General features: G+C 38.5%; 1 protein-coding gene across 1 annotated transcript in view; it reads right to left on the bottom strand.

Moving 5' to 3' along the window:
* Positions 1-25,244, bottom strand: part of RALGAPA2 (Ral GTPase activating protein, alpha subunit 2 (catalytic)) — a 182,977-nt gene that overhangs the window by 137,590 nt on the left and 20,143 nt on the right. The window contains exons 4-9 of the mRNA XM_011967606.1: positions 17,388-17,445; positions 7,062-7,105; positions 5,436-5,613; positions 4,522-4,637; positions 2,103-2,241; positions 196-395 (exon numbers count right to left, since the gene is read on the bottom strand). Of these exons, the coding sequence (XP_011822996.1) occupies positions 196-395; positions 2,103-2,241; positions 4,522-4,637; positions 5,436-5,613; positions 7,062-7,105; positions 17,388-17,445 (735 nt within the window). The remainder of the gene's footprint in view (positions 1-195; positions 396-2,102; positions 2,242-4,521; positions 4,638-5,435; positions 5,614-7,061; positions 7,106-17,387; positions 17,446-25,244) is intronic.

Raw genomic sequence — 25,244 nt, 5'->3', positions numbered from 1 at the left:
CAATGCACAGCAAGTGATTCAAACTCACAACTCCCTCTGAAACCTCGGCATTACAGACAGGGTAGGCCAATAAAATCACTTACCTAACCAACAACCTGGAAGAACCAATAACTCTAATAATCAATAACTCCGGCTATGTTCCAGTGTGTTTTATTACAGAAGCCTTAACAGATAAAAAGATGATGAACAGCATACCTGGATGATTTTAGGCAATACATCAACTCCATTTTTAGTGTTCTGTGTTGCAGTTAGATACTTTTTTTCCAAAAAGAAGGTTACAATCCACTTAATAAAAACAACACGAGCTGCCATATACGGAATTTTTGTACTGTAAATGTTCTCATTGTCTCGAGTTGTAGTAATGTACACTGGCTTTGGTCTCAAATGGGGGATGTCTGGTAGAAAAAAGAACACATGATTGATTAGGCTAATAAATCATAACATTATGTAACCCCTACAAATGTTTTGGTTTCCAATTAAATCCAATTTTTGGTTGTCTAAATAGCAATTAAGAATGAACAACTTCAATGATTAAAAATGGCATTTTTTGGTAGGCTCCTTTCTGATTCCACCTTGTGATCTGACTGAGAATGGGTGGTGATGGTGATTATTTATGTATCTATGATATACAGCTATGGAAAAACTAAGCTAACAACTATTTTTAACAATTTTGATAAATTACATGAGACTATAATAGTGAAAATCTTTTCACATACATTATACCTAATTTAATTTTATAGCTGGAACAAATGTAAACATATATATGAACTTTTAAAACATAATTTTAGGTATTTTAACATCTAACATTGCAGCGATTAAATCCACTGAACTTTAGAGTTTTATATCCTTTTCCCGTTAGATGAATCCAATGAAACAGAATCAATATCATCTACTTTATATTTAAAAGAATTCAGAAAGTCACATTTCATCTTTGAGGCAATCAAATGCTACCTTTTCCAAAGACTTAATAAGAAGTCAATTTCTCATTCTTTAAATTCCATAATCAATATGAAAATTATATGGTATTGGATTTGAGACACTACTTGCCATAAGTTCAACTCTCTATCTTAATAATTTTTGTATATCTGGAATACCTGTATAAGGCAGAAAAATTATCAACAAATAACTTTTAATCTAGCAATATTAACAATATACCATGTTTTCACAATGAATTTAGAGTACATATGAAATCAGAAACAAATATTGAAAAAATATTCACATATATATAGCTAAGGAAATACATGTCCCAGTGCCCCTAAAAGTCAATAATTCTACATCTTTCAAAACGCACCAAGTTTTGGCTTCTCTTCCCGTGCGTGTGTGTGTGTGTACGCAAACACAGAACACACACAGTGCAGACAACTGAATCAGGTGACCATGTTCCCCAAAAGAGTAACATCTCATGTCACCATTTCCCCTCCAAAACTGTTTTTAATTATTCATTTGAACTACCTGTTTTAGATAATAGGGAGAGGAAGATTTGACGCCCACCTTCACTACTCTAAGGGATGCTTCTGTCCTCTGAGTCCTCATTTCTTACAGAAGAAAAAAATATTAGGTGCCAAATTAGAAATTCCTTTCTGTTTCCTAGTCCTCTGGGGCTTACTGCCCATAGCTTGTACAATCACCTAAAATTTGGTTCTCCATAAGCACCTGTCAGTAGTAGCTGCTAGATGTAGGACCCAGCATGAAAGAAAAGGCATACAATGGCAGCTATTTGCCCTGGGCTGGCCTCCAGTCACTGAACAAAGCCTGAGGTCACCATACACCACCACCCACAAGGAAAGACTTTAGGAAATGCAGAGATTTTTACATTAAAGGATGACAATATAATTATACCAAAAATATCATAAATACATTTCACATTATTTCTGAGTACAGGAGCCACGGTTCCCTTTTACTGCTGTGAGCTGAGGTATATCCTAGTAGGTACAAATAATTAAAATCACTTATTAAGAAACTTTAAACATCTAATAATAAAGTTACCATTCAATACAAAAATAAAATGACTATTTTACTTTAAAATAATCAAAGGTCACTTTGAAAGAGACTGCATAGCTTTCCTTTGGATATCCTCTATACACGGCTCCAACAGTACTTACCAAGTACAGGTTTGTAGATGTTTGTTAACTTAGTAAATGATGGAAATAAATGAGGAAGATAATACTTTCGAAACAATGTAAAAAGAAATTTAAAACCAGTATCTTGATTCTCCTTATTCTTCCACTCCAAGCTTGCAGCCTTTGGATAATATGTGGAAAAGAACATATGTATATTTACATTTCAAATTAACATATACTAAACTGAAGTGTTATGTTACTAAAATTCCTATCCTAAATGTAAAAAATGACAAATATACTGACAATCATGTAATGAAATAATAACAAAGCTCAAAAGATGGCAGGAATGAATACTTCAAAACAAAACAGTAACTATGTTAAAAACAGCATTTTTACTGAGAACCAAACAACTCAATGACATCGTATCTTTTACAACGTGCTATAATATATCATGTCCATATTTTTTCTCTCTGTTTTTTGTAATTATCTAACATTTCTTGTGCCTTTAAAACATTTAGTCACGAATAATCAGGTGCTTTTTTCTAAACTCAGAAAGAGGTCATTTATAATAAATAGAAATTAAAGAAACAATCCTTCTCAAGAATTTCATCCAATGTTACCTACATGTAAAATCAATATCAAAAGGCAAAATCCATGGAATCTTGGAAAATGCATTCTCTGTATTAAAAAAATTCAAAGGCTAAGATAAACCAGGCATGCCAGTCCACTATGGATTAAGTTTAAATCTTTCATAGTGTTGAGATAATATTCTCCCTCTCAAAAACCCATCAGTGTTTGCAGAGTGGGAGCACTCCAAAACTGCTCAATATCTGGGACCATCCCTCAGGAGCCAGGAGGACAGCCTGGTTAAACAGGTGCAGTCACCCCCACATGATTTAGGGAAACATGGCCCTTAGAGAAGACCTGTCAGTGGTTCTTAATGTTTGTTAGACCACAGAGCACTCTAGAGCAGGGCTTCCCAACTTCCTTCCTGACATGCCCACTTAGAAAATGAAATTTGTGCAGCACCTGAGGTAAAAGGATGAGATGCTTTGGCTACCCCAGGGACAGCAGGGCTCAGCATCCATAATATGCCAAAAACTGTGCTCTGAGAACTCATCTCAATCGACAGAAGAGAAGGCAGAAGGGAGGCACCGATATGCACCTAAAACTTTGCACACAATTAGAAGGTTCACAGTCTGCATGCAAACCTCTATCCTATATCAGTTCCATCCACCTTATCTGAGGTCACACAACTCATTAGTGACACACCTAGAATGAGAACCCAAGGCCCCCAACACAAGTTCTGGATACTCTGTTGATTTTCCAGGACAAATGGAATGTCCAAACATTTCTGAACAGCTGGCATTTGAGATGCATCTAGAATGGGCCATTAGAGTTCAAATGTGGAGTTTCCAGAATATGAAAGCACGCCCCAGTCAGGTTTTCAGGATTTTGAAGTCCTGTGTTTCTGTTTCTGGCTAAAGGGAAAGGGGCAAGGAAAGGGGACAAAATTGCTGAGTATTCAGAAAAAGCAGTCAAGTACTGAATCTTGAGAGACGGCAGAGAAAAGCACAGTTCCCTAAAGAAAACTAGAAAGGATTGAAAGGAAGGGAGAAATGCCAGAGAAAATATCAGAAGAGGAGAGAAACTCACGAAGGAGGGGTAGTCAAATCCCCTCAAAGAACAAGGAGAGCAAAACTTGAAGTGTGCCCTCCTTCTGGGCTGACCCTAGAACCCTTGTGGTTTGGGGCTTGCCACTTTAGCAGTGATAGGGCAGAAGGCAGCTAACAGTGGGTGTCAAAAGAACATGAAGTGAGGATGTGAACTCAGTAGAGATTATTACTTCAACAACTCGGCTGTGAAGGGGAAGACAGATACTGGACAACACTCAGGACGAACTCAAGGACAACAGAAGTATTTGCTGAGAAAAAAGAATCAGCACATTTTATTCTAACTATTATTCAGAAATCTAGACCAGGGTCACAAATCTCCTATTAAAATCATAAACCAGTTACTTCAGTTATGTATTGGTGCATATGAGAAAAATAATACATGACATAAAGGAGGCCTGTGCCAATGGTATGAGGAGATTGCTCCATGTGCTTTCCTTCAGATCCCCTGATAACAGGTCTTCTCTGCCTATTCCTGTCCACCTGTTCAGCCTCTGGGCCCGCCTCCTCCTTCAACCTGTCTTGCAAGCATAGAGATTAGGGGTAGGAAAGGAGTGAAGAGAGAAAAATGGTTTAAACACACTCACAAAATAGTACATACAGCTGGTCTTGCTGCAGTGACCTAAAAAATGGTACATACTCTGCACTTGCTGAAATATCACATAAAATCAACTCAAAGAAAAAGAAAAGGGAAAAAATACGGATACGCAGAGAGAAAAGAGGCAATATTTCCTCTTCCTGCTGAGAATAAACCCACCACACTGAAAAAGTCATAATTTTTCTCTGACCTGAATAACCATATACTTCAACAGTATTTGAAGAAAAAAGCAGGTTTGGTCCTCAGCAATCTTCTCCCCCGATATGGCTGGCAGGAGTGGAGTGATTTCTTCTGGATATATCTTTACTGAAAGGACAGAAAATGATGAGAGCTCATTCACCAAAGTTAAATTTTAAACAGAATTCAGGGTTTTAAAAATGGTCTCTATTAAAATACATCTCTCCATCCACTGAAACTGCTCACACTGAGGAGCACACTCCAAGGCAGTGTGCCTAAAGGGCCTGGAAACACAGCCCAGATGCCCACGAAGCACCTTCTCCCACTGCACCATTCTTTCCCTTTCGAATTCTGCTTTGGTCAGCCCAAGATCAAATGCCAGTCATTGAGCAATAGTGCAATATACAGTAATAAATCAATGGTCCCAACAGGCAAGTTCCTTGAAAACTCACAGGACACAAATGGCCACCGTTAATAGTCCCATGAGACCACTATGGTCTTTCCATAGATGCTGCAGGAAAATACACAGTGGCAAAATAAGATCCTGGTGAGCAGATGAATGTCCACTTATGAACAACAGTGATAAGAATAGACAGTAGCTTTGGATGGTGGAGTTTAATCTTATTAATAGCCAGAAAACCAGTCCAGACTTCCCATGTGTTTTTACTTCCTGCTACTGCCAACATCTGTCCCCTCCTATTCCTGCTTCCACCACTTCAGTAAATTTCTCCTGTCATCATTTCATATAAAATAAGCTCCAAGTCTTTTGATTCTAAGGTGTGTAAGAATCTACAGTGAATATGAAAGGGGAATAATTCCTCTTCAGACTCCATCAGGATTTCTATTCAAGAAAATGAAAAAGAAAGAATTTCGCAATGTTAAGTTCAAGAATAATTTCAACATGGGAGATCTGCTAACATTACTTACCATCAGCTACACTAGGGCTGGGATTGATGAGTGTCTCCAGTGTGCAAGGGCCCCTGGATGACATGACTGCTGGGAAACCAGGCACCAGGCAAGCAAAAATCAGCACCTGCTCTTCTGCACAGTTTGTCTGAAGTGCTTGAAGCCACAGAAGAAACAGCCTGATTCCTTCACATCTTATCTAAAAACAAAATTAAAAACAATGAAAATGAAACACTTACATGTATTTACAGAAATGCATTACAATGGAGCATCAGTCTGAGAAAGAGAAACTACAAGTTAAAGGTGTGTTAGGTAGTACACCAAGTTCTTTACTTAGTGACAGATAAGCAAAGACGCTGCAATACAGCACGAGTTAAGAGCCAGGGTTCTAGAGCCAAAGTGCCTGGGTTCAAATGCAAGCTCTGCCACTTTCTAGCTGGGACCCACGGAGAACCACTTAACTTCTCCATGCCTCAGTCTCCCCATCTGTGAAATAAGGATAAGAGCATTTACCACAAAAGACCATGATAAAGACTGAGTTAACATATGTAAACCGAATAACACAATGGCTGACTCCCAGTAAGCACTATGTAAGTGCTTCCTGTTAATAGTATCTTATTCTGTAAGGCAACAGTACCCATGGCCTCAATTATCCATAAAAACAATGACAAAGATAATCTCCCTCCAAATTTATATGTGCTATCACTATAATATAACATGTTGATAATGTTCTTGAGAATCAAAAGACTAGGAGCTAAACAAGACCTTGAAGGCCTGGCTTAATGAGACAGAGCAGCTCTCCTCATACCTTATGTCCCTATTCTATTTCTCCAACACCTTTGCCATGCTCTGAATTGCCAGCATCATGCTGTAGGAAACATCAACATAGGGAGATGTGTCCTTTTTCTTTCTTTACACTTCCAAATTTATCCCATTCCTAGAATTCAAAAGCACATGTCCCTCCATTTCTGTATTCCTAAATGACTGAAAAGACTATGTCAATTAAAAAGAAAATAAGCAAAAGAGACTGGAAAAAAATGTCACATGCAGCTGAAAGATGTAGTGAGCTCCAAATGCCAGCAACTGGGGTGACTGCCTCATCTCCTTTCCATTAATTCAAGGTGGTGCTGACACTGCCAGAGCAAGAACATTGCAAGTCAGACACAAGGCTTTGCCATAAAACCAAACCAAAAAGTGGAGAAGAGCTAAAATAAATAAATAAAAATATTCTGTTGACTCCCAATAGAAGTCAAAATACACTAGGACAGACACCCCAGCTGGTGACAGAATCAAGCATGTGAGCTCTGAAGTTTAGAGGGGGACTGCTCTTCCTTTTTCTGATGATAAACTGAAGCAGTCAGTGCCTTGCCCATGGTCCCTATCCATACCCAGCAGAATCAGAATCAGAACTCAGAACTCTAAACTCTGAAGCCCAACCCATTTTCTTCTAATACCATTTAAAATGTCTCTCGCAATAAGGTATGATGTAAGAACAAAACCCTAAAAATATAATTTATCAATTAAAAATTAAAACTAAATCAAGTGGTTTTTAAAGATCTTTATTCCAAAACGGCCTAACATTGTTACTTTGTGGCATTAACAAATTTAAGAGTAATAAAAAATGCTGTTACACGATAAAATAAATACCTTAGCAGAATTTCCAGTGTGTAGAAGCTTCTTTAAAGTTGAGCCTGAAAGTTTAAAATAATGAATTATAAACAGAGTATAAAAATGCATATCAAAGATCTATTTTAAGAAGAAAATATGTACTTATGACAAAAATATAATTTTTAAAAATAAAAGGAAGAAGGCTGACCTTCAGAAGCAAAGCAATGTCACAGAGGGAAAGACATTTTCAAGATAAAAGTACTTTAAGTATGTATCTCTTCAGAATTATTTTAAAACAGTCAAAATGATTGATATTAAGGTAAGCCAAATGCCCACAGTGGATTATGTACATATCTCTTGTCATGCATAAAATGGATGCTTTTTTTCTTTTTAAATCTCTAAAGGTAAAAATAATGTAAAACGACTGCTCACAAAACAGTTTTACAAGAACATTTTACAAATACTCAGAATGGCATGTTTCTCTCCTGGCAATGACAACCACATTTATGGGGTTTGTTCCATCAGTAAATCCTCTAGCAGAGCACTTTGGTCACTGTCAAGGAGGCAGAATCAAGGGTGACTCGGAACTCCAGTCAACTACAAAAACTTTGGTGCTGCAGCCCACTAGAATGAGAAAAGCTTCTCTTAGGAGGATGGAACACTATCACTAAGTCTTCTATAAGTGTATTCATGACCTCAGTATGGAGAAATACAACCCCATCTAAATATCTTATGCAGCCTCTAAAACGGGATCTTAACCTCAAAAAAGGAGATGACCTTTTAAAATAGAAATATACTGAAAATCTGAGGCAAGATAACTTTCTTCTCAAATTACAGATCTTTTAAGAAAAAAATTACTTAGATCCCCTGATGAAAAATTTGTGATAGCTCTTTAACAAATTAGATATCAAGTCATATTTAGTCCATCAATGAATTTCAAAGAGCTCCTCTAACAAGGGAGCCAGTGTTTTGACAACTGATACAAGCCACAGCTACATTGATAAATACATATATAATAATTAAATGAATACTCTCTGTAGAAATGCATTAGGCAGAACAAAATCACTGACAATCTGAAGGAACCTTTTACAACAGTTCCACTGTTCATAACACCTAACACTAGGGCTCAAAGGAAATTCATCATCATGACTCAGACTAGGTTCTAGCACTTAAATAACTAATAGTTTGTGCATGAGTGAAGGAAGCTAAAGTGTCTCCCCTTCCCCAACTTCTCCCTTCACCAAACCGTATCCAGTAGTTTTTGGTCTAGAGCCAGCATTTACTAGGCTGGCCCCTTCTGTCACAGCTAAGGTTCAAGTGTCCATCTAGCCCACACCTTTCCTCAACCTGGGCCTTGTTCTTTATCCCCATGTTCATCCTTCTTGGACAGTTTGTTCTACCTCAGTTTAACATCTGCTTCATTACAGCTTTTGAGGACCTCATGGTGGCTGGCAGAGCCAACAGATACTAGACCTCCCAGGAGACCTAATGATAAAGTCTGCACAGACAGTTTTCTTTCCAGCCATCTGGCTAATCCATCATCTTACAACATATTCTTGGAAATACTTTCTCCTGGCCATTGTGTGTGACTATTGGTGCTTGTTAGTCCTTCCCCTTCTTACGATGGGTCCAGCTTGTTTTTGGTAGTGGTGATAGTGGTGCTTTTTCTTTTTTCTTTCTTTTTTTTTGAGACAGAGTCTCACTCTGTCGCTCAGGCTGGAGTGCAGTGGCATGATCTCTGCTCACTGCAACCTCTACCTCCCAGGTTCTAGCAATTCTCCTGCCTCAGCCTCCCAAGTAGCTGGGATTACAGGTGCATACCACCACGCCTGGCTAATTCTTTGTATTTTAGTAGAGACAGGGTTTCACCATGTTAGCCAGGCTGGTCTCCAACTCCTGAGCTCAGGCAATCCACCTGCCTTGGCCTCCCAAAGTGCTGGGATTAAAGGTGTGAGCCTCCGCGCCCAGCTGTTGGTGTTTTTTAAGTATTTGGACTACCTACAGATGCCTATATCCACTGTTCCCTACACAAAGAGAAGAAAAATACATATAGAAAGGACATTACATGCAGACACCTAGAACATATGACCTATATTGGTCAATGGTCCCAGACTTTTTAAAATTAATCTGGTAATTTGTTACAGCAGCAACAGAAAACTAATACATACGTATTTGATCTAGTCTATTCTGTTGTATTCAAAAACTCTTTTGTACATGTGAAGCAGTACAGCTTAGGAGTTATAAGCCAGATTCAGAAGCTAGACTGCTCGGGTTCAAATGTAAGTTTTGCATTTATTAACTGTGTAACCTAAGTTAATAACTTCATCTCACTATGCCTGAGTTTTCTCATCTGTAAAATGGGGTGACAACAGTATCTATCAGACAACTGACAGTGAGATTTAAACGAGTTAATATATACGAATGCACAGAACAGTGCCTGGTATGTGGTAAGTACATTTTTCATGCAAGACAGGCTATCAGCTATTCTCTAAGGAACTCTTTTCCAATTAAAAAAATATATGTATCAGCAAGAAAAACTTGTGCAGTGGGGGCACAGAACTTGAGGACTGGTGATAAGCACCTGAGAACCTTGCTTGGCCTCTGTAGGGTTTTTCTGTTTTGTTTTGTTTAGAGATGCAGTCTCACTCTGTAGCCAAAGCTGGAGTGCAGTGGTGCGATCTCAGCTCACTGCAACCTCCACCTCTGGGGCTCAAGTGATTCTCATTCCTCAGCCTCCTGAGTAGCTGAGACTACAGGCATGCGCCACCATGCCTGGCTAATTTTTTGCATTTTAGCAGAGACAGGGTTTCACCATATGGTGATCTGACCACCTCGGCCTCCAAAAGTCCTGGGATTACAGGTGTGAGCCACTGCACACAGCCCTCTGTAGGTATTTTTTAAGGCCTTAAGTTCACAAAGATACTTCTTCTTTAACATTATCAAGTCATTTCTCATTTTGTTTTAATTTTTAAGTTCCTCTATATATGTCATGCCTGTGTGGATTTTTTTTTTTTTTTTTTTTTTTTTTGGAGATGGAGTCTCGCTCTGTCGCCCGGGCTGGAGTGCAGTGGCTGGATCTCAGCTCACTGCAAGCTCCGCCTCCCGGGTTTACACCACTCTCCTGCCTCAGCCTCCCGAGTAGCTGGGACTACAGGCACCCACCACCTCGCCCGGCTAGTTTTTTTGTATTTTTGTAGTAGAGATGGAGTTTCACCGTGTTAGTCAGGATGGTCTCGATCTCCTGACCTCGTGATCTGCCTGTCTCGGCCTCCCAAAGTGCTGGGAATACAGGCTTGAGCCACCACGCCCGGCCGCCTGTGTGGATTTTTAAACTTCTTATCCAAGCTATAATTATACCCACCCCACCTCTTCTATGCCTCATCAACCCTACTGGTTGCCACTTTATTGACCATGGGAATAACTGAAAGAATAAATAAGTAAATAAGATCTAATTACTTGGGCTGATTCTATGAATTTCTAATTTCTATTGGCTTTTACTACATTTTAACCATAAATATCCTTTAAATGTAAGTCTTACTACTTTTGAAGAGGCAGTAAAAATGTCAGGGTTGGGACTAGTGAGAGAAGAGTGTAGACCCTGAACAAAATTTAAGGGATACGAAAAAACTCATTAATCAAGATGAGTACTTTCATGCAATGGTTTTTAAAAATTGCATTTTAAAAATGAAAAGAATCCATAATGAACAATATTAAATTTTTAGGGAACCTGAGGGAAAAGAAAAAGGGTATACTTCTGTATGCATGTTTCTATGTATTTTTTTTTCTTTTACAGAACATTAAAGTAGCTGAAAAATGTAAAATTGGGTGTATTAAAACTCATAGCATTAGTTTAAATATTTTATTTATAACAAAGAATGTATTATATTACTTTCCTGGCTCTGAAGAAAGCAAATTCATCAATGATATTTTCAAAATCTATTTCTTTGCTTCTCACTTTAAATTGGTAAGAATTGTCACATTTGACAATTTCTCTTTGACCAAGTACCAATCTTTTAACAATCTTTTAATAATATTTTCAAGGCCAGGAGATCATACAGATATTTCTAACCTAAAACTTTAACATTATAAATTTTTTTCTTATGTAGTTTTAATTTTTTAAAACCTCCTTCTCAATATCACGCTTCAAACCAAATTACACACAATGCAATACACCACCAGCATCAAACAAGAAGCGAGAAAGAAAGAAACTCTCTCTGGTTGCTAGTATGCCAAGCCTGCTAGAAGAGGCCAGTGGAATAGGAACAGAGAACTTCTTGGCACTACAAGATCCACACTAAGCATGAGGAACCCGCATTCCACTAAACATTTGAAATTAACATAAATTAGCTCAAAATGGATCAAAGACCGAAACTATAGAACTGCTATATGAAAACACAGAAGATCTTTGTGACTTTGAGTTAGGCAAACATTTGTTACACATGACACCAAAAGCATAATCCATAAAAGAAAAAATTTATTAACTGGATTTCTTCAAAATTAAAAGCTTCAACTTTTCCAAAGACACTATTAAGGGAATGAAAAGACAAGCCAGAAATGGAGAGAAAATATTTCCAAGGCATCTATCGGAGATTTTTTTTAACGGGCAATAGATTTGAACTTCACCAAAGAAGACAAAGAAATAGCAAATAAGCACATAAAAAGATGCTTAAGATTATTAGTCAATGAGATAACACTATCATTAAAATAAAAAGACTGACCATAACAAATGTTGAAGACAACATGGAGTAAGTGGAACTCTTACGCTGCTAGTAGGAACATAAAATGGTACAACCACTTTGGAAAACAGTCTAGTAGTTAAACATACACTGTTACATGGTTCAGCCATTCCACTCCCAAGAGACAGGAAACCATATGTTCACACAAAGACTTGAGTATAAATATTTATAGTAGCTTTATTTGTAATAGCCCCAGATGCTAGAAACAATCCAAATGACCATCAATAAGTGAATAAATTATGGAATTATGGTATATCCACACAATGGAATACTGTACTACTCAGAAATAAGAAGGAATGAATTATTAATTCATGAAATATGTAAATAAACCCTAAAATAATTATGCCAAGTGAAAAAAGCCAAACAAAGAAGAGTACATGCTTCATGATTCTACTTATGTAAGGCTCTAGAAAACGCAAGCTAGTCTACAAGAGCCAGAAAAGCAGATCAGAGGTTGCCTAGGGATGAGGTGAGAAAAGATGGGAGAGCGGGATTACCAAGGGGGATGAGGAAACTTTTGGGGGTAGTACCTATGTTCATTATCTTGATGGTAGTAATGATTTCGTATGTGTACACCTATGTCAAAACTTATCAAAATGTGCATTTTAAATATAAATAATTTACTGTGTATAAATTGTTAACCACCCCCCATAAATACATAAAAAAGATCAGTCGACCTGGAAGTGATTGGGTCAAATATCAGGAGAATGGAGGACGTGGTCAGACAGAGATCAGGGTCTGAAGCCACAGAGGCACATAGGATTAGGGGTGGGGGCTGATGGGTAACTTGGCATGAAGGAAAAGGGTTAGGAGAGAACAAAGCCACAGGGGATGAGGGGGAAGGCAAGTGAGCAGGAGGTCAAAAGACATGGCAGCAACCAGGAGGTAGAAGGTGGCATGTAAAAGGGACAGAGGTTTCCACAGAGGAGATGGTGGCTAACGTCTGGAATTGGCATGGGAGAAAAGAAAGACCATGATCTCACCCCGACTCCTGAGGGAGACAGAGGAGCTTCAGACAAAAGTCAGGTTTCAGGTGGTCAGGGAGGTGAAAGAAAGAGGCTGAGGCTTTAGGGCTATTGTTTAAAGCAAGAAGAGGACCCCCAGAGGGCAAAACACAAAGAAGTGCCTGGGAGGGGAAGAAGCACAGAGCAATAATGGTAAAAGCACTCTGAGAGGGCATGGAAAAACACCAAGTGAGTCGGCCCCCATGCTACCAGGGGCATTAGTTCCAGACATCTCCTGGTGAACATGGAGGCACGTGGGGTCCCTGATTTCACCCAGCCTGGCTGTGATGCACTTCAGAGGGAGTCCTGTGTGAAGTGCATAGGGAAACCCCGCTCTCTCAGGAAGAGTAAGCTATGGTATGGTCTGAATGAGGGCACCAGGGAAAGCTGCCAGACTCAGGCTCCCAAGGAAAGGTTAGGACCCAGTGGGCAGTAGGGACCTTGAGAAATGAGACTGGTCAGAGCCTATGTTCACATCCCAGGCAATGTGGGGCCACTGCTTAGTCCCAGCCACAAAACCTGGAATACACTTAAAAAGTAAAAAACAAATTTTCAGCTTAGTTAGGCCTTTGGTTTTTACACTATGTATATAAAAAACCTAGGTGAACAAACTAGATTTAATAATGACTCATAAAAAAACATATGAGGTATTGCACATATGTGAAATTTCCAGTAATTGAGCCCCACCCCTTTAAACCTGTTTAACATTTTTTATATAAAAATTCATTTTTAACATTTTTATATAAAACATCTCTAATACAAAATCCATCCTTTTACCTACCTGACAAATAATTATTGAGTTCAGGCAGAGCACTACACACTGAATGAGATAGGAAACTTGCTTTCTAGAGGCTCCAGAGCAGTAAGCCTTCTTAAAGTGAACACACATATAACTTAAGTCCTCTGTTAACAACGCACAGCCTGCCCTTGTACCAAATATCCCTGGTTTGCTGCCAGTGCCATTCTTTGCCATTGCCTCACTCTGCATCAGTTCTAATTATTGCCCAGAGATGAGATGTCAAGCAGTCACCTTTATCCACCATGATTTACTGGCCTAAAAAATGACTTCAGAAAAAATTGGATAAACAATTTTTTTCTTTTGTAGTCAGTAATGGAACTTTACAAATAGTTGAGTTGTATATTAGCATACAATGCAGAGCTCGTGAGTATTGTGCCATCCACTTCCCTGGTCATCTTGCTCTCCAAACATCACTTGAAGAAATACCTCCAGATGCTTGGAATAATGAACCCGTGCTCATTTCACATTGCAAAACTTACGAGTTCAAATGTTTCCTCATTCAATGATTTAAAGCAAGGAGCCAGCCATTAAAAACCAAAACAAAGAGAAACCACAGAGTATCCCTTCCCTCTAAAAGCAGTTTTAAGAGAAATAGAATGTCTCTGTTTTCTACAGACAAAAATAAGACGACATGATAAGAAACAGACTTCAAGCACTGTGGTGGTTGATGTTTCAAATTATTTTCTTCCTTCTCGGCTTTTGAGACTCATAGAATATAGCAGTTGCCCTTATTTTAGGTTTCTCTGCTTAGTGACGCTGTCATATGCAGTGTGGGACAAGAAGCATACTGCATCAGTTGTGTATAACCATGACTTCAAGGTTTTAACCCAACATTTCAGAATATCTTGTCCCCCACCAGCTGCAATAACATTTAACTAGTAAGACATTAGTATAGGAGTGTTCTTCCTAGTAGGTAAGGAATATTGCTACCTACAATGTCAGGCACTGGCTGGTGAGAAGGCCCCTCCTTGCCCAAGACTCAGAGGTTTTGTAAAAGTCCAGGATGCCAATGCTGAGGACATATTTAAAGCACATTCCTTTCCTTTGATACCTGGTATTTTCCTATAGTTTCTAAGTTTCTAGAACAACTCAGTCAAGACCTGGACTGACTAATGGTAATAGTTTTAAAAATCCAAATAAACTGGAAATAATTCAATAGGTACAGTGAGGTATATATGTATATAATTACAAATCCATAATCTCTTATGGACCATTTCAAAATCCAAAAGATTATAGGAAAACTGAAGTTCTTCTGTGTAAGTCATTAGTGGACAGAACCTAATCTGAATTCATATGCTGGCAACGCCTCAAATAAGGCTATCTTATGTGTAGATATTCCATTAATGGTACATATCCTTATCTTAAGCTATAGAAATAGTAACTTACATAGTTGGGGTGGCGGGGAGAAGGTGCTGCCCAGACCACTGGAAGTGTTATGTTAAGATTGTCTTGATGTTCTAACTTATTTGCTTCATTGTACATCAATGCACCACATTGCCATTCTAAAATCTGAAAATGCCTGATTCCAAAGCACATCTAGTAAAGATCACTGTAGAGGAGATGTGGACCTGTGTCAACACCCATTTCCAACCAATATGATTATCATGCAAAAATTATTTGTCTGAAAAGAGCCTGTTTGACTCTAAGTATATAAGCATCAGTAATAAACATGCATAATTTTACATGCAAATGCTCATATTTCAGCATTCTGAAATACTATTCATTCTGACCACTTTATAGCAACAACTTGTTCTGCACACCAGATAAACAACACATACTGCTATTAGATGGCTCAGGAAACTCAGTATTTGGCAGTCTCAACTCAGGAGTCTGAGGTCTCCAGTCATTGTTCTTGCTAAGATGCTGCCAAACTGGGTAAAAAGCTACTTGTACCAGCAATTTTAACCAGTTTATGTGGTATTAGGCAGAATTAAAATAATACTACATACTGCCTACTAGACACATAAAGTTTCACAACACAAATGCAAATTAATTTTCACACATAGTCCCAATAAATTTATTCATGCTGAGAAGAGCCTACTAATCTTCAGACATTCTAAAGTGCTATCTAAAGAAAATGAGCATAGTTTTCATACAAATGATATAAACAAAATTGAAGAAGGATTATATGTAGCACAGATAAAAAATACTGCATGCAGTTATTTCTCATTGTCAGCCATTCCTACAGTACCACGGAGCACCACAAATCCCCATGATGTCTCTTTAGATTACATCTTACATTTAAATTTTTATTTTCACTTTAATTTAAAAACACAAGCTGAAAGTCTCAATTAAGCAGAAATGCGATGGACAACTCTCTAAAATCTAAAGGAAAACTTTATTTGTGTATTTGAAATAGTTAAAGATAAAGGCACTATCTTAATGATTTACACATTTGGTTCAATTGACATATATACTTTATTTAAATTAAGAACATATAACTTCAAATAATTTAGTTTCTATAAGAGTCAATTCCATTTTCACATAAATAATCCTAAATGAAATTTAGGATTCGGAATTTTGGAATATCCACTAACCATGCTGCATTCTTTCAGGTTCCACAACTTTGTACATATTGATCTCCCACTCAGAAAACCCTTTCCATGCTGCACCTGTTTATCTTTCAAGGCTCAGATCAAAGTTACCTCTCTTGAAGCCTTCCTCAATTCCTCTGAACAGAATTATTCAACTTTTCTTTTTTGCTATCATCATACTTCTTTCATAGAGGCAATTTTGCTGTAATTATTTTTTCTCATATATTCCCTGACTGGGCAAAAGGCCTATACAATACAAGAATGGTGATATATTCTTAGTTTCTGTTCCAGAACTTTGCACACAAATGTCTCTCCCTCAATAAATATTTGAATGAATGAATGATCAAACAGAGTTAGATTCCATCATAAGGTCACACTCTCCACAAATACAAACATCTGGTAAGAAAGAAAACTTGTAGGAAATGCTAGACTCTTGTATGGCAGGAGATTGAAGGAGACACTGCTTAAAACAGAAGGCAGAATTCACAATTGATTTCACAGAATTCCTCCAGCTGTGCTGTGTATATTCAAGTGAGATGAGATGTTAGATGTTAAAAACTGGACAGAAAAGGCAGCCGTAGTAACTTGCTTTATTTCAAGTTTCCTCTCAATGCCACATTGTAAAGCATTCAAAGAGAATAATTTTCAGTCAATGATACAGGCTTAAAGAACAAGAATTCTCTTGGCTGGGCATGGTGGCTTACACCTGTAATCCCAGCACTTTGGGAAGCGGAGGCGGGTGGATCGCTTAAGGCCAGGAGTTCAAGACCAGCCTGGCCAACATGGTGAAACCCATCTCTACTAAAAATACAAAAAAAAAAAAAAGCCAGGCATGGTGGTGCACGCCTGTAATCCCAGCTACTCGGGAGGCTGAGGCAGGAGAATCACTTGAACCCAGGAGGCAGAGGTTGTCATAAGCTGAGATCGCGCCACTGCACTCCAGCCCGGGCAACAGAACAAGACTCCATCTCAAAAAAAAAAAAAAAAAAACACACTACCGTGATTCAGGAGGTCTGGCTGGGGCCTGAGATTCTGCATCTCTAACAAGCTTCTGGGCGAGGCTTATGCTGCTGGCCTATGAACTACACTCTTAAGGAGCACACAGAGGAAGAGATAGACATATTTATCTCCAGAGTCAGGGTTGAACTTGTCTTGGTTTTCATTACCATAATACCATGCCCTTATTAATATTCCTTTCTATAAGCTACCTTGATGATATCAATTATATAAAAATTACTGAAAATTCAACTGGAAGAAATTCATATTACTAAAAAATTTTTAATTGTTCTTACCTATACTCTGGTAATGCCATCGAAAGAAAATTCGTTCAGGTAGAAACTGCAGTATTTTCTATTAAAAAAAGATATAAAGAAAATAAACAACAAATGAAATTACACATTTTCATGACAGGCCCATATTACTCACTATAGATAAGTTCTAGAAGAGGAAAAGGAAACTATTTATAATAACATACATACTGCACTTTATGCTGTATTCCTATGGGATCGTTTCTTTCACTTGCCCCAGGCAAGCTTGCTTACCTGAATGTTTTAAAGAGATTACTGTCCCAAATTTAATTCCCTCCAAAAGAAAACAAGAAAAAAATCTAAAATGCTATTTTTATCTTAATTAAATAACTATTTCTTAAATATTAAAATAATAATTTCCCAAATGACAGATTCCCCAGGTTTCTTCTTTTTCACCATCGCCTTCCCATTTTCATTATAATCACTATTAGTCTCTGGACAAAGAACAGGATTGGGAAGAAAAGTGAAAACAAAGAGAATGAGACTGTAAACAACTCAGTGAGACAAGAAAATGAAATCAGTGGCAAGAATTTCATGAAATTAATGGCCAAAAAAACTAATAAGTTTTAGAATTATAGTCAAGAATATCCCCAAACTTTTACAAATTTGACTTTTGTAGATTCCATATACATGAGATCACGCACTCTCTTTTTTTCCTTTGAGACAAAGTCTCACTCTGTCGCCCAGGCTGGAGCACACTGGTGTGATTTCAGCTCACTGCAACCTCCGTCTCCATGGTTCAAGTGATTCTCCTGCCTGAGTCTCCAAAGTAGCTGGGATTACAGGTGCCTGCCACTACGCCCAGCTAATGTTTGCATTTTTAGTAGAGACAGGGGTTTCACCATGTTGGCCAGGCTGGTCTCAAACTCCTGACATCGGGTGATTCACCCACCTCAGCCTCCCAAAGTGCTTGGATTACAGGCATGAGCCACCATGCCCAGCCCTATGCAGTATCTTTCTGTGCCTGGCTTATTTGACTTGGCAACAATGTCCTCCAGGTTCAACCATGTTGTCACAAATCACAGCATTTCCTTTTATAAGGCTGAATAGTATTTCACTGTGTATTCATACCACATTTTCTATACCCATTCATTCACTGATGGACACTTAGGTTGTTTCCATATCTCAACTACTGTGAATAATGCTGCAATAAACATGGAAGTGCAGATATCTCTTCTGCATACTGATTTCAATTCCTGGGGACATAAAGCCAGAAATGGGATTGCTGGGGCATATGGCAATTTCATTTCTAGTTTTTTTGAGGAACTTCCATACTATTCTCCACAATGGCCGCACTAATTTACACTCCCACCAACAGTATACCAGCGTTTTCTTGTCTCTACATCCTCGCCAACACTTGTTACCCGTCATCTTTTTGATAACAGTAATTCTAACAGGTGTGAGATGACATATCACTGTGATCTTAATTTGCATTTTCCTGATGATTAGTGATGTCAAACATTTTTTCATAAACTTGTTGGCCAAATATATGTACGTATTCTTTTGAGAAAGTCTATTCAAGTCACCTTATCTTTCAAGCCCATAATTCTGAAAGGTATCTCATATCTAATGTTACTACATGATAATTCTGACAAACACTCAAACACACCCACACACATTCCAAATCCCACTGAGTGAAAAATCCCTACACACCAGACAAGACTTCATTCTTGAAAAATAAAATAAATATAAATAAAATATGTAATCCTTCCAAGATTTCATGAATAGTGGGCAAGAGAGATGATAAAGAAAAGAGTATCATTTAGCAAAAAAAAAACAAAAAACAAAAAAACCCTGACAGACGTTTGCAGGAAACATTACAGAAGTAAGGGGGAAAGAGCTTCACCTCAGCAGGGGCTTCATGGAATGCTTCCTGGAAATGAGGACACTTGAGCTGAGACTTAGAAGATGAATTAAATTAGCCTAGTGGATAGGGACAGAAGAAAGACCATGGGAGAATGCTAGAAGGCAAAGACAGGTTGGTGCCTTACAGGAACCACAGCAGCAGGAGGGTCAGTTTGGCTGGTAGGCAGGGAGAAGGGGAGGAGATGGGCCTGGAGAGGCAGGCAAGCCTGGGGGCTTAATGTCCTCATGGGAGCAGTGTGGTCCCTACATGGGTTCCAGCTGGAGGCGAACTGGAGGCAGCTGAGAGGGGAGGCAGACACAATCACTGAAGAGAGGCAATGGTAGCATTTCAGAGGAGAAATAAGAAGGCCTGGACCAAGGTCGACCAGGTAAAGAGAACATATAATACTGATATGCAGGAGATAAAATTGTCAGGATAAGTGGGTAGACGGGCTGTAGTAAATGGAGGTCTCCATGGCTCCCAGTGGCTTAGTAGATGGCAACACTTTTATCCAAGAGATCAAATCCAGATCCAATCTTAGACCCGAGGCAAATAAGCTGTCAAGTTTGATTCTGGACATCCTACCATTTTGAGGTGTCAATGGATGACCTTACTGGAGATGTTCTTCTAGGCAAATGTGTAAATGGGTCTGGAGTACAGAGGCAGGATTTGGATGGTAACAGATACGAGCAGCGGCTGAAGCTGTGTGCATATGAGAGCTCTCTTTTGAGAGAGTTTAAAATAAGACACGATGAAGCTCTGGAGGTATCCGTGAGCTGAGGGAGCTCTGCCAAGAAGGTAAAATGAAGGTAAAGCAGAAACCAGAGGCTAATGTGCTCGAATCCAAGGAGAAATCTTTGATATGCCAGCTATTTTTATGCTTATTATAAAGATTAGAAATATTTAAGAGTATTTATATGCACAACTAGTTCTAAAAAGTTAAACATATTAGAAAATGTGGGAAAATTAACGTCACATAACAAAATGATTTCAATATTAAATCAAGTGAGCTCAGTGTTAATCTCTTGCCTTGAGAACATACAACCTTTGTAAGCCAGACACCAAATGCCAGCCATAACAGATCCATTTATAAATTGTACAGAAGTAAACTGGCTGTTTCAGGGGGAAAAAATCAAAATAAGTCTTCCCCTTGCAATATGCTCTAACATTAATTTTAGATGAATAACACAAAAAAGTAGCTAAATATAAAAACTGGGTTGTTATGTCAAGTTACATGACATTAAACGGGAATTAGAATAAGTAAAACAGCTCTCTACAGAATATCTTAATAACAACCCACATGAGCACTGTCTTACCAACAGAACCTAAACTCAAATATCCCCATGAGCACATAGGATCAAGAACCCACAGAGCTGGGTTACAACCTACAGGAAAAAATCACAAGCAAAGAGGTTAGAACAAGAAATGCAAAGACTCTGGAACTGAGAATAAGAACGAGGGTCCCAGGAGTTAGGCTGCCAGGCCAAATGAGCAACTCTAGGGCCACAAATAGACATAATCTGGAGATGGCCTGGGGATCACCAGGCTCAAGAGATGAAGACAAGCCTGCACCTGCATCTAAGTTAGATCCTCTGGTTCTTTAACTCAAACTTTCTCTTAAAAGAAAAATTTACTATAGACCCCAATTTGGTCTCTTTGATAAAAAAAAAAAATTAATGATAATGGCAAGGTGAGTTTTCCGGAAAACATGCTGCAATGGAGGAGTTAGGAGTACAAATGGTCTACTGAGGACTAACACCTGTGACAGAGAAAAGATGGCAGCAAGATTGGACATGGGAGCCTCAGACCATGAGGCAGAGCTGACGAATCTCTGCCAACCTAGTGGAAGCTCCGGAGCAAAGATGAGAGGAGCCCAGTGTGACCAGAAATGGCAAGGCCCTTGTACTACTGCCTCTGGCAGTTACTCACCTGGGGCCATGATGCAAAGAATATGACCAAGAATGGAAAGTCAAAGGTCTGAAGAGCTGGAAGCCATCAGCTAACGCCACCCTTGTAGCTGGGCAGCACATTGTTTCTTGAAGGGGAATGTGTACAGCCCATCTCTATGTGTGCCACAATAATCTTCAAATTATTAATAAGAATATTCTTATCACATTAGAAAGCTGACGTTCTAAAGAGATGGGCCCCCTACTTGAGAGACATGGCCTCTCTACTGGCAGTTTCTCAACAGCTGGCTCCCACCTCACGTTGATGGAAGCCTGGTCCCACTGAGCTCTCCCCATCCCTTCTGTGCTTCCTTCCATGCATTCACTCTGCCTGGGCAAATGGCACAGCAGTGACTTGGTGTCCTATTATCTCACGCATTCTCCTTTAAGGGACCTGGCAGCCCAGCTACATCCCAGGATCATATTCTGATCCCATCCTGCCACTTAATTTAAACATTTCATATAGGAAATGCTGAGAAAAGTAAAGATTCAGAATAGATCTTAGATTAGATGAATGCTTGACATACCCACTGTTCTTCAGATCTTTAATTTAGTCAGTAAACTAATTTGGCAGTGAAAATCATGCTTTTTAGTTTTCCAAAATACATATTGGTCTTCTTGATTTCGTTTTCTTTTGTTAGTACACAACAAAGAAAAACACAGAATGCAGCAAGACGATGTGTATCTACATGCTTGGATACTGTCTCTGCCACAAAAGTAATTTCCAACTTATTCTGAGGTCTGGCCTATCATTATCACCACTTCGGGGTAAGTTTTCAGATTCACAAAATGGATGGACTTTAAAAACACTCAAAAAGGTTTGGATATGAAATGCATGCCCAATATCTGAGTTACTAAGAATATTCCCAAATGGATAAAATCTTATACAACAATTCAAAGGCTGAAACATTACGCACACTGATGCTTCTTCTTGTACCCAAATATTGCAAGAGCCATTGTTTAAAGTCTATGAGGTCAATAAAAATAAAGCTCAGCACAACTATCTATGTCCAAATGCTAAGCCTGTCCCTCAGAAAGCCCTAGATGAAGCCTACCTTTACTGGGGCAAATACAATCTGGCATTTCTTCTACTGCAGCCAATATTCTAAGCTATACTGCTGTGAATGCCACATAAGCTATTGACATCTTGTTTGTAGTTTCACTGGAGAGTAAAATAAAAAAAAAATCAAGAAAGCCACACAGTGTGAATAAATATTACTTTTCTGAAAAACACATGGCTCTATTTAATGCTCAGTGCTCAGCTGCATCTATATGGTAATCCATTATAGTACACTCGAAATCGAAATTAGGTATTACTACTGATCAACACATCAGGGAATCTGTCATTCTTTTAACTGATTATCCATAGTTCTTTTTTCTTCAGAACCTACTGCATGACCAGGAATAATGTGAAATGTTAAGTTGGACTCTACATAAGATGCTACAGTCTGCTTTATAACTGCTGGCCTTCTTTTGATTTGTGTGGGAAATATTTTTTAATTATTATCAGATGACTGCAATATGCCCCAGTGGATTCACACTTGATTTCAATTCCACGTAGAAAGCTAGGACAGTGAAGAATGAAGAAAATACTACACACTAACTCATGGGAAGGTAATCAACTACAACAATGACCAACTCACATGTTACATCTGAAAGCAGAGTGTGGGGAGCAACCCTTCTCCAAACTAGCTACAGGACAGAAGAACTCTGGGTAAAGAAAATGCTGACCAAGGAGAAAACAAAAGATTTAGTCTAAAAGAAAAGAGGTCTTAGTTACTTGATATTTTGAATAACAAATATGCAGAAAACTTACGATGAGAACTGGACAGTTCAGTTTAAAGAAAACATTCTGTGAATGCCTGTGTTACAAGTATAGTCTGATTTCAGAAGGACCCATGTGCATAGGAGCCCAGCTGCATAGATGCTTCCAGGGAGACCTATAGAGAGGGGAACTTGATCATTTGCTGTCTTAGGCCTGGCCACTTGGCTCTTACCACAATGTTCAACTCTTTCATGAAGACAGAATATTTGCCTTGAACACTTTCTCATAAACATTATAACAAAATGTTATTTAAGGACCTGCTATATGTTTAAAGTTAAAAGAAAGTTATTCTAGAACTGAAAGTCTACCAGCCACATACCTCCCTTCTTCAATATATCCTACACAATTCATATTCCAGAAAACACACAGATTAATCAAAATAATCCAAAAACAGGGGTGTGGGGTTATAAACACTGTGACAGTGAGCTATATTTACATAATTGGAGTTAATATGACTATTAAAAAAAGTATATTCCTAAAACAACTAACATAAGACAACATCCTAAAAATAATAAAATAATTTGAATGGCAACAGCAGCAGCAAGAGGATGAACAAGTTCTATACCTTGAAAGATGATGACACTGGGGACCATGTCCCCATGAATGAAGAAAACAGCACACAGAAGTTGGAGAGAAGGAAAAAACAGAACAAGACAAGAATCAGAGCAGCAGCAAGAGGAAAGCTGTTGTTCCTGGACCAGCAGAGTATCCCCTACAGTACAACTACACTTTCTGGTATTTCAGGAGAACCCCTAGCCATCCCACCAGCGCACAGAGCTACAAACAGAATATCAAACAAATGGGCTGCGTGTGGTGGCTCATGCCTGTAATCCCAGCACTTTGGGAAGCTGAGGTGGGCAGATCACTTTGAGGCCAGGAGTTTGAGACTAGCCTGGCCAATACGGTGAAACCCAGTTTCTATTAAAACTACAAAAATTACCCAGGGACGGTGGTGGCGCACATGTGTGTAATTCCAGCTACTCTCACTTGAGCCTGGGAGGTGGAGGCTGCAGTAAGCCGATATTGTGCTACCACACTCCAGCATGGGCAACAGAGCGAGACTCTGTCTTGAAAAAAAAAAAAGACTATCAAACAGATTGAAAGCTTTGCCTCTGTGAGTTCTTAGTGATTTAATGGAGCCCTGATAGTTCATTCATGCCTGTATTTATATCATGATGTTTATTTACCTTCCTGGTAACCTATTTAAAATTCTAGTTTCCTTAGTTGACTGACCTGAGTCTCAGAGATCAGATTTGTTCATTCTTAGGTTTCTACCTAGACATCCCTAGTTAACGTGTAGGTATCAACAAATATGAGAATTGCAGAGTTGATCGGAAAAGTGTAATATAAAAGTACAGGACTTTTTTTTTTTTTAATTTAAGTAGATAATTTATGCAGTCCCTATTAAGTTCAAAGTGTCATGGAGAATACAAAAGCTTATAGTACATGGCGTCTATCCTCATGAAGTTTGACAGTAAAGTGAAAAGTAAAGTTTGAAAGTTTGTATTTAAGAACCTCCCACTAGGGTTTTGGCTGTGCTCCTGATCATGCATAAAATATTTTTTTCCTGTGTTCTGAAGGAAAATGAAATCTCTATTAACTGCTTTTGTGGGTACTGACAGTACAGAGAGCCTAGACTATGTATCATCTCCCTCCCAGGTGACTTGGTTTGTGTACCCCAAGAATCTGTCTACAACTAACACCACTCTTGCTGAACAAAGGTTATTATGTACCTCCTATGTGCTGTACAGTTGATCTCTAGGCAGAATCAAACGCAGGGTTTGTCATTTTCTTGAAATTATTGAGGTATTAGTCCTGTTTAAACGTGTAAAAAAGAAAAGAATACTCTAATAGGTAACATTACAATAAACTACTAAAGAGGAAAAAATAATATAAAATTAATAATAATCTGGGTACAAACTGCTTAAAATAGTTGAGAAGAAGTACAAAAGACATACGGAATTAAAGTAAAATTATGGGGCTATCATCGAATCTTGCTTTATTTATTTATTTTTTTGAGACAGAGCCTCCCTGTCACCCAGGCTGGAGAGCAAGGGTGCAATCTCAGCTCACTGCAACCTCCACCACCCAGGCTCAAGCGATTCTTGTGTCTCAGCCTCCTGAGTAGCTGGGATTACAGGTGTGTGCCACCACACCCAGCTAATTTTTATATTTTTTAGTAGAGACAGGATTTCTCCATGTTCGTTAGGCTGGTCTTGAACTCT

The sequence above is a fragment of the Mandrillus leucophaeus genome, unplaced genomic scaffold (assembly GCF_000951045.1).
Source record: "Mandrillus leucophaeus isolate KB7577 unplaced genomic scaffold, Mleu.le_1.0 Scaffold803, whole genome shotgun sequence".
Taxonomy (NCBI): domain Eukaryota; kingdom Metazoa; phylum Chordata; class Mammalia; order Primates; family Cercopithecidae; genus Mandrillus; species Mandrillus leucophaeus.
The sequence above is the reverse complement of the archived record's forward strand: the minus strand, read 5'-3'. Positions and strand labels throughout refer to the sequence as shown.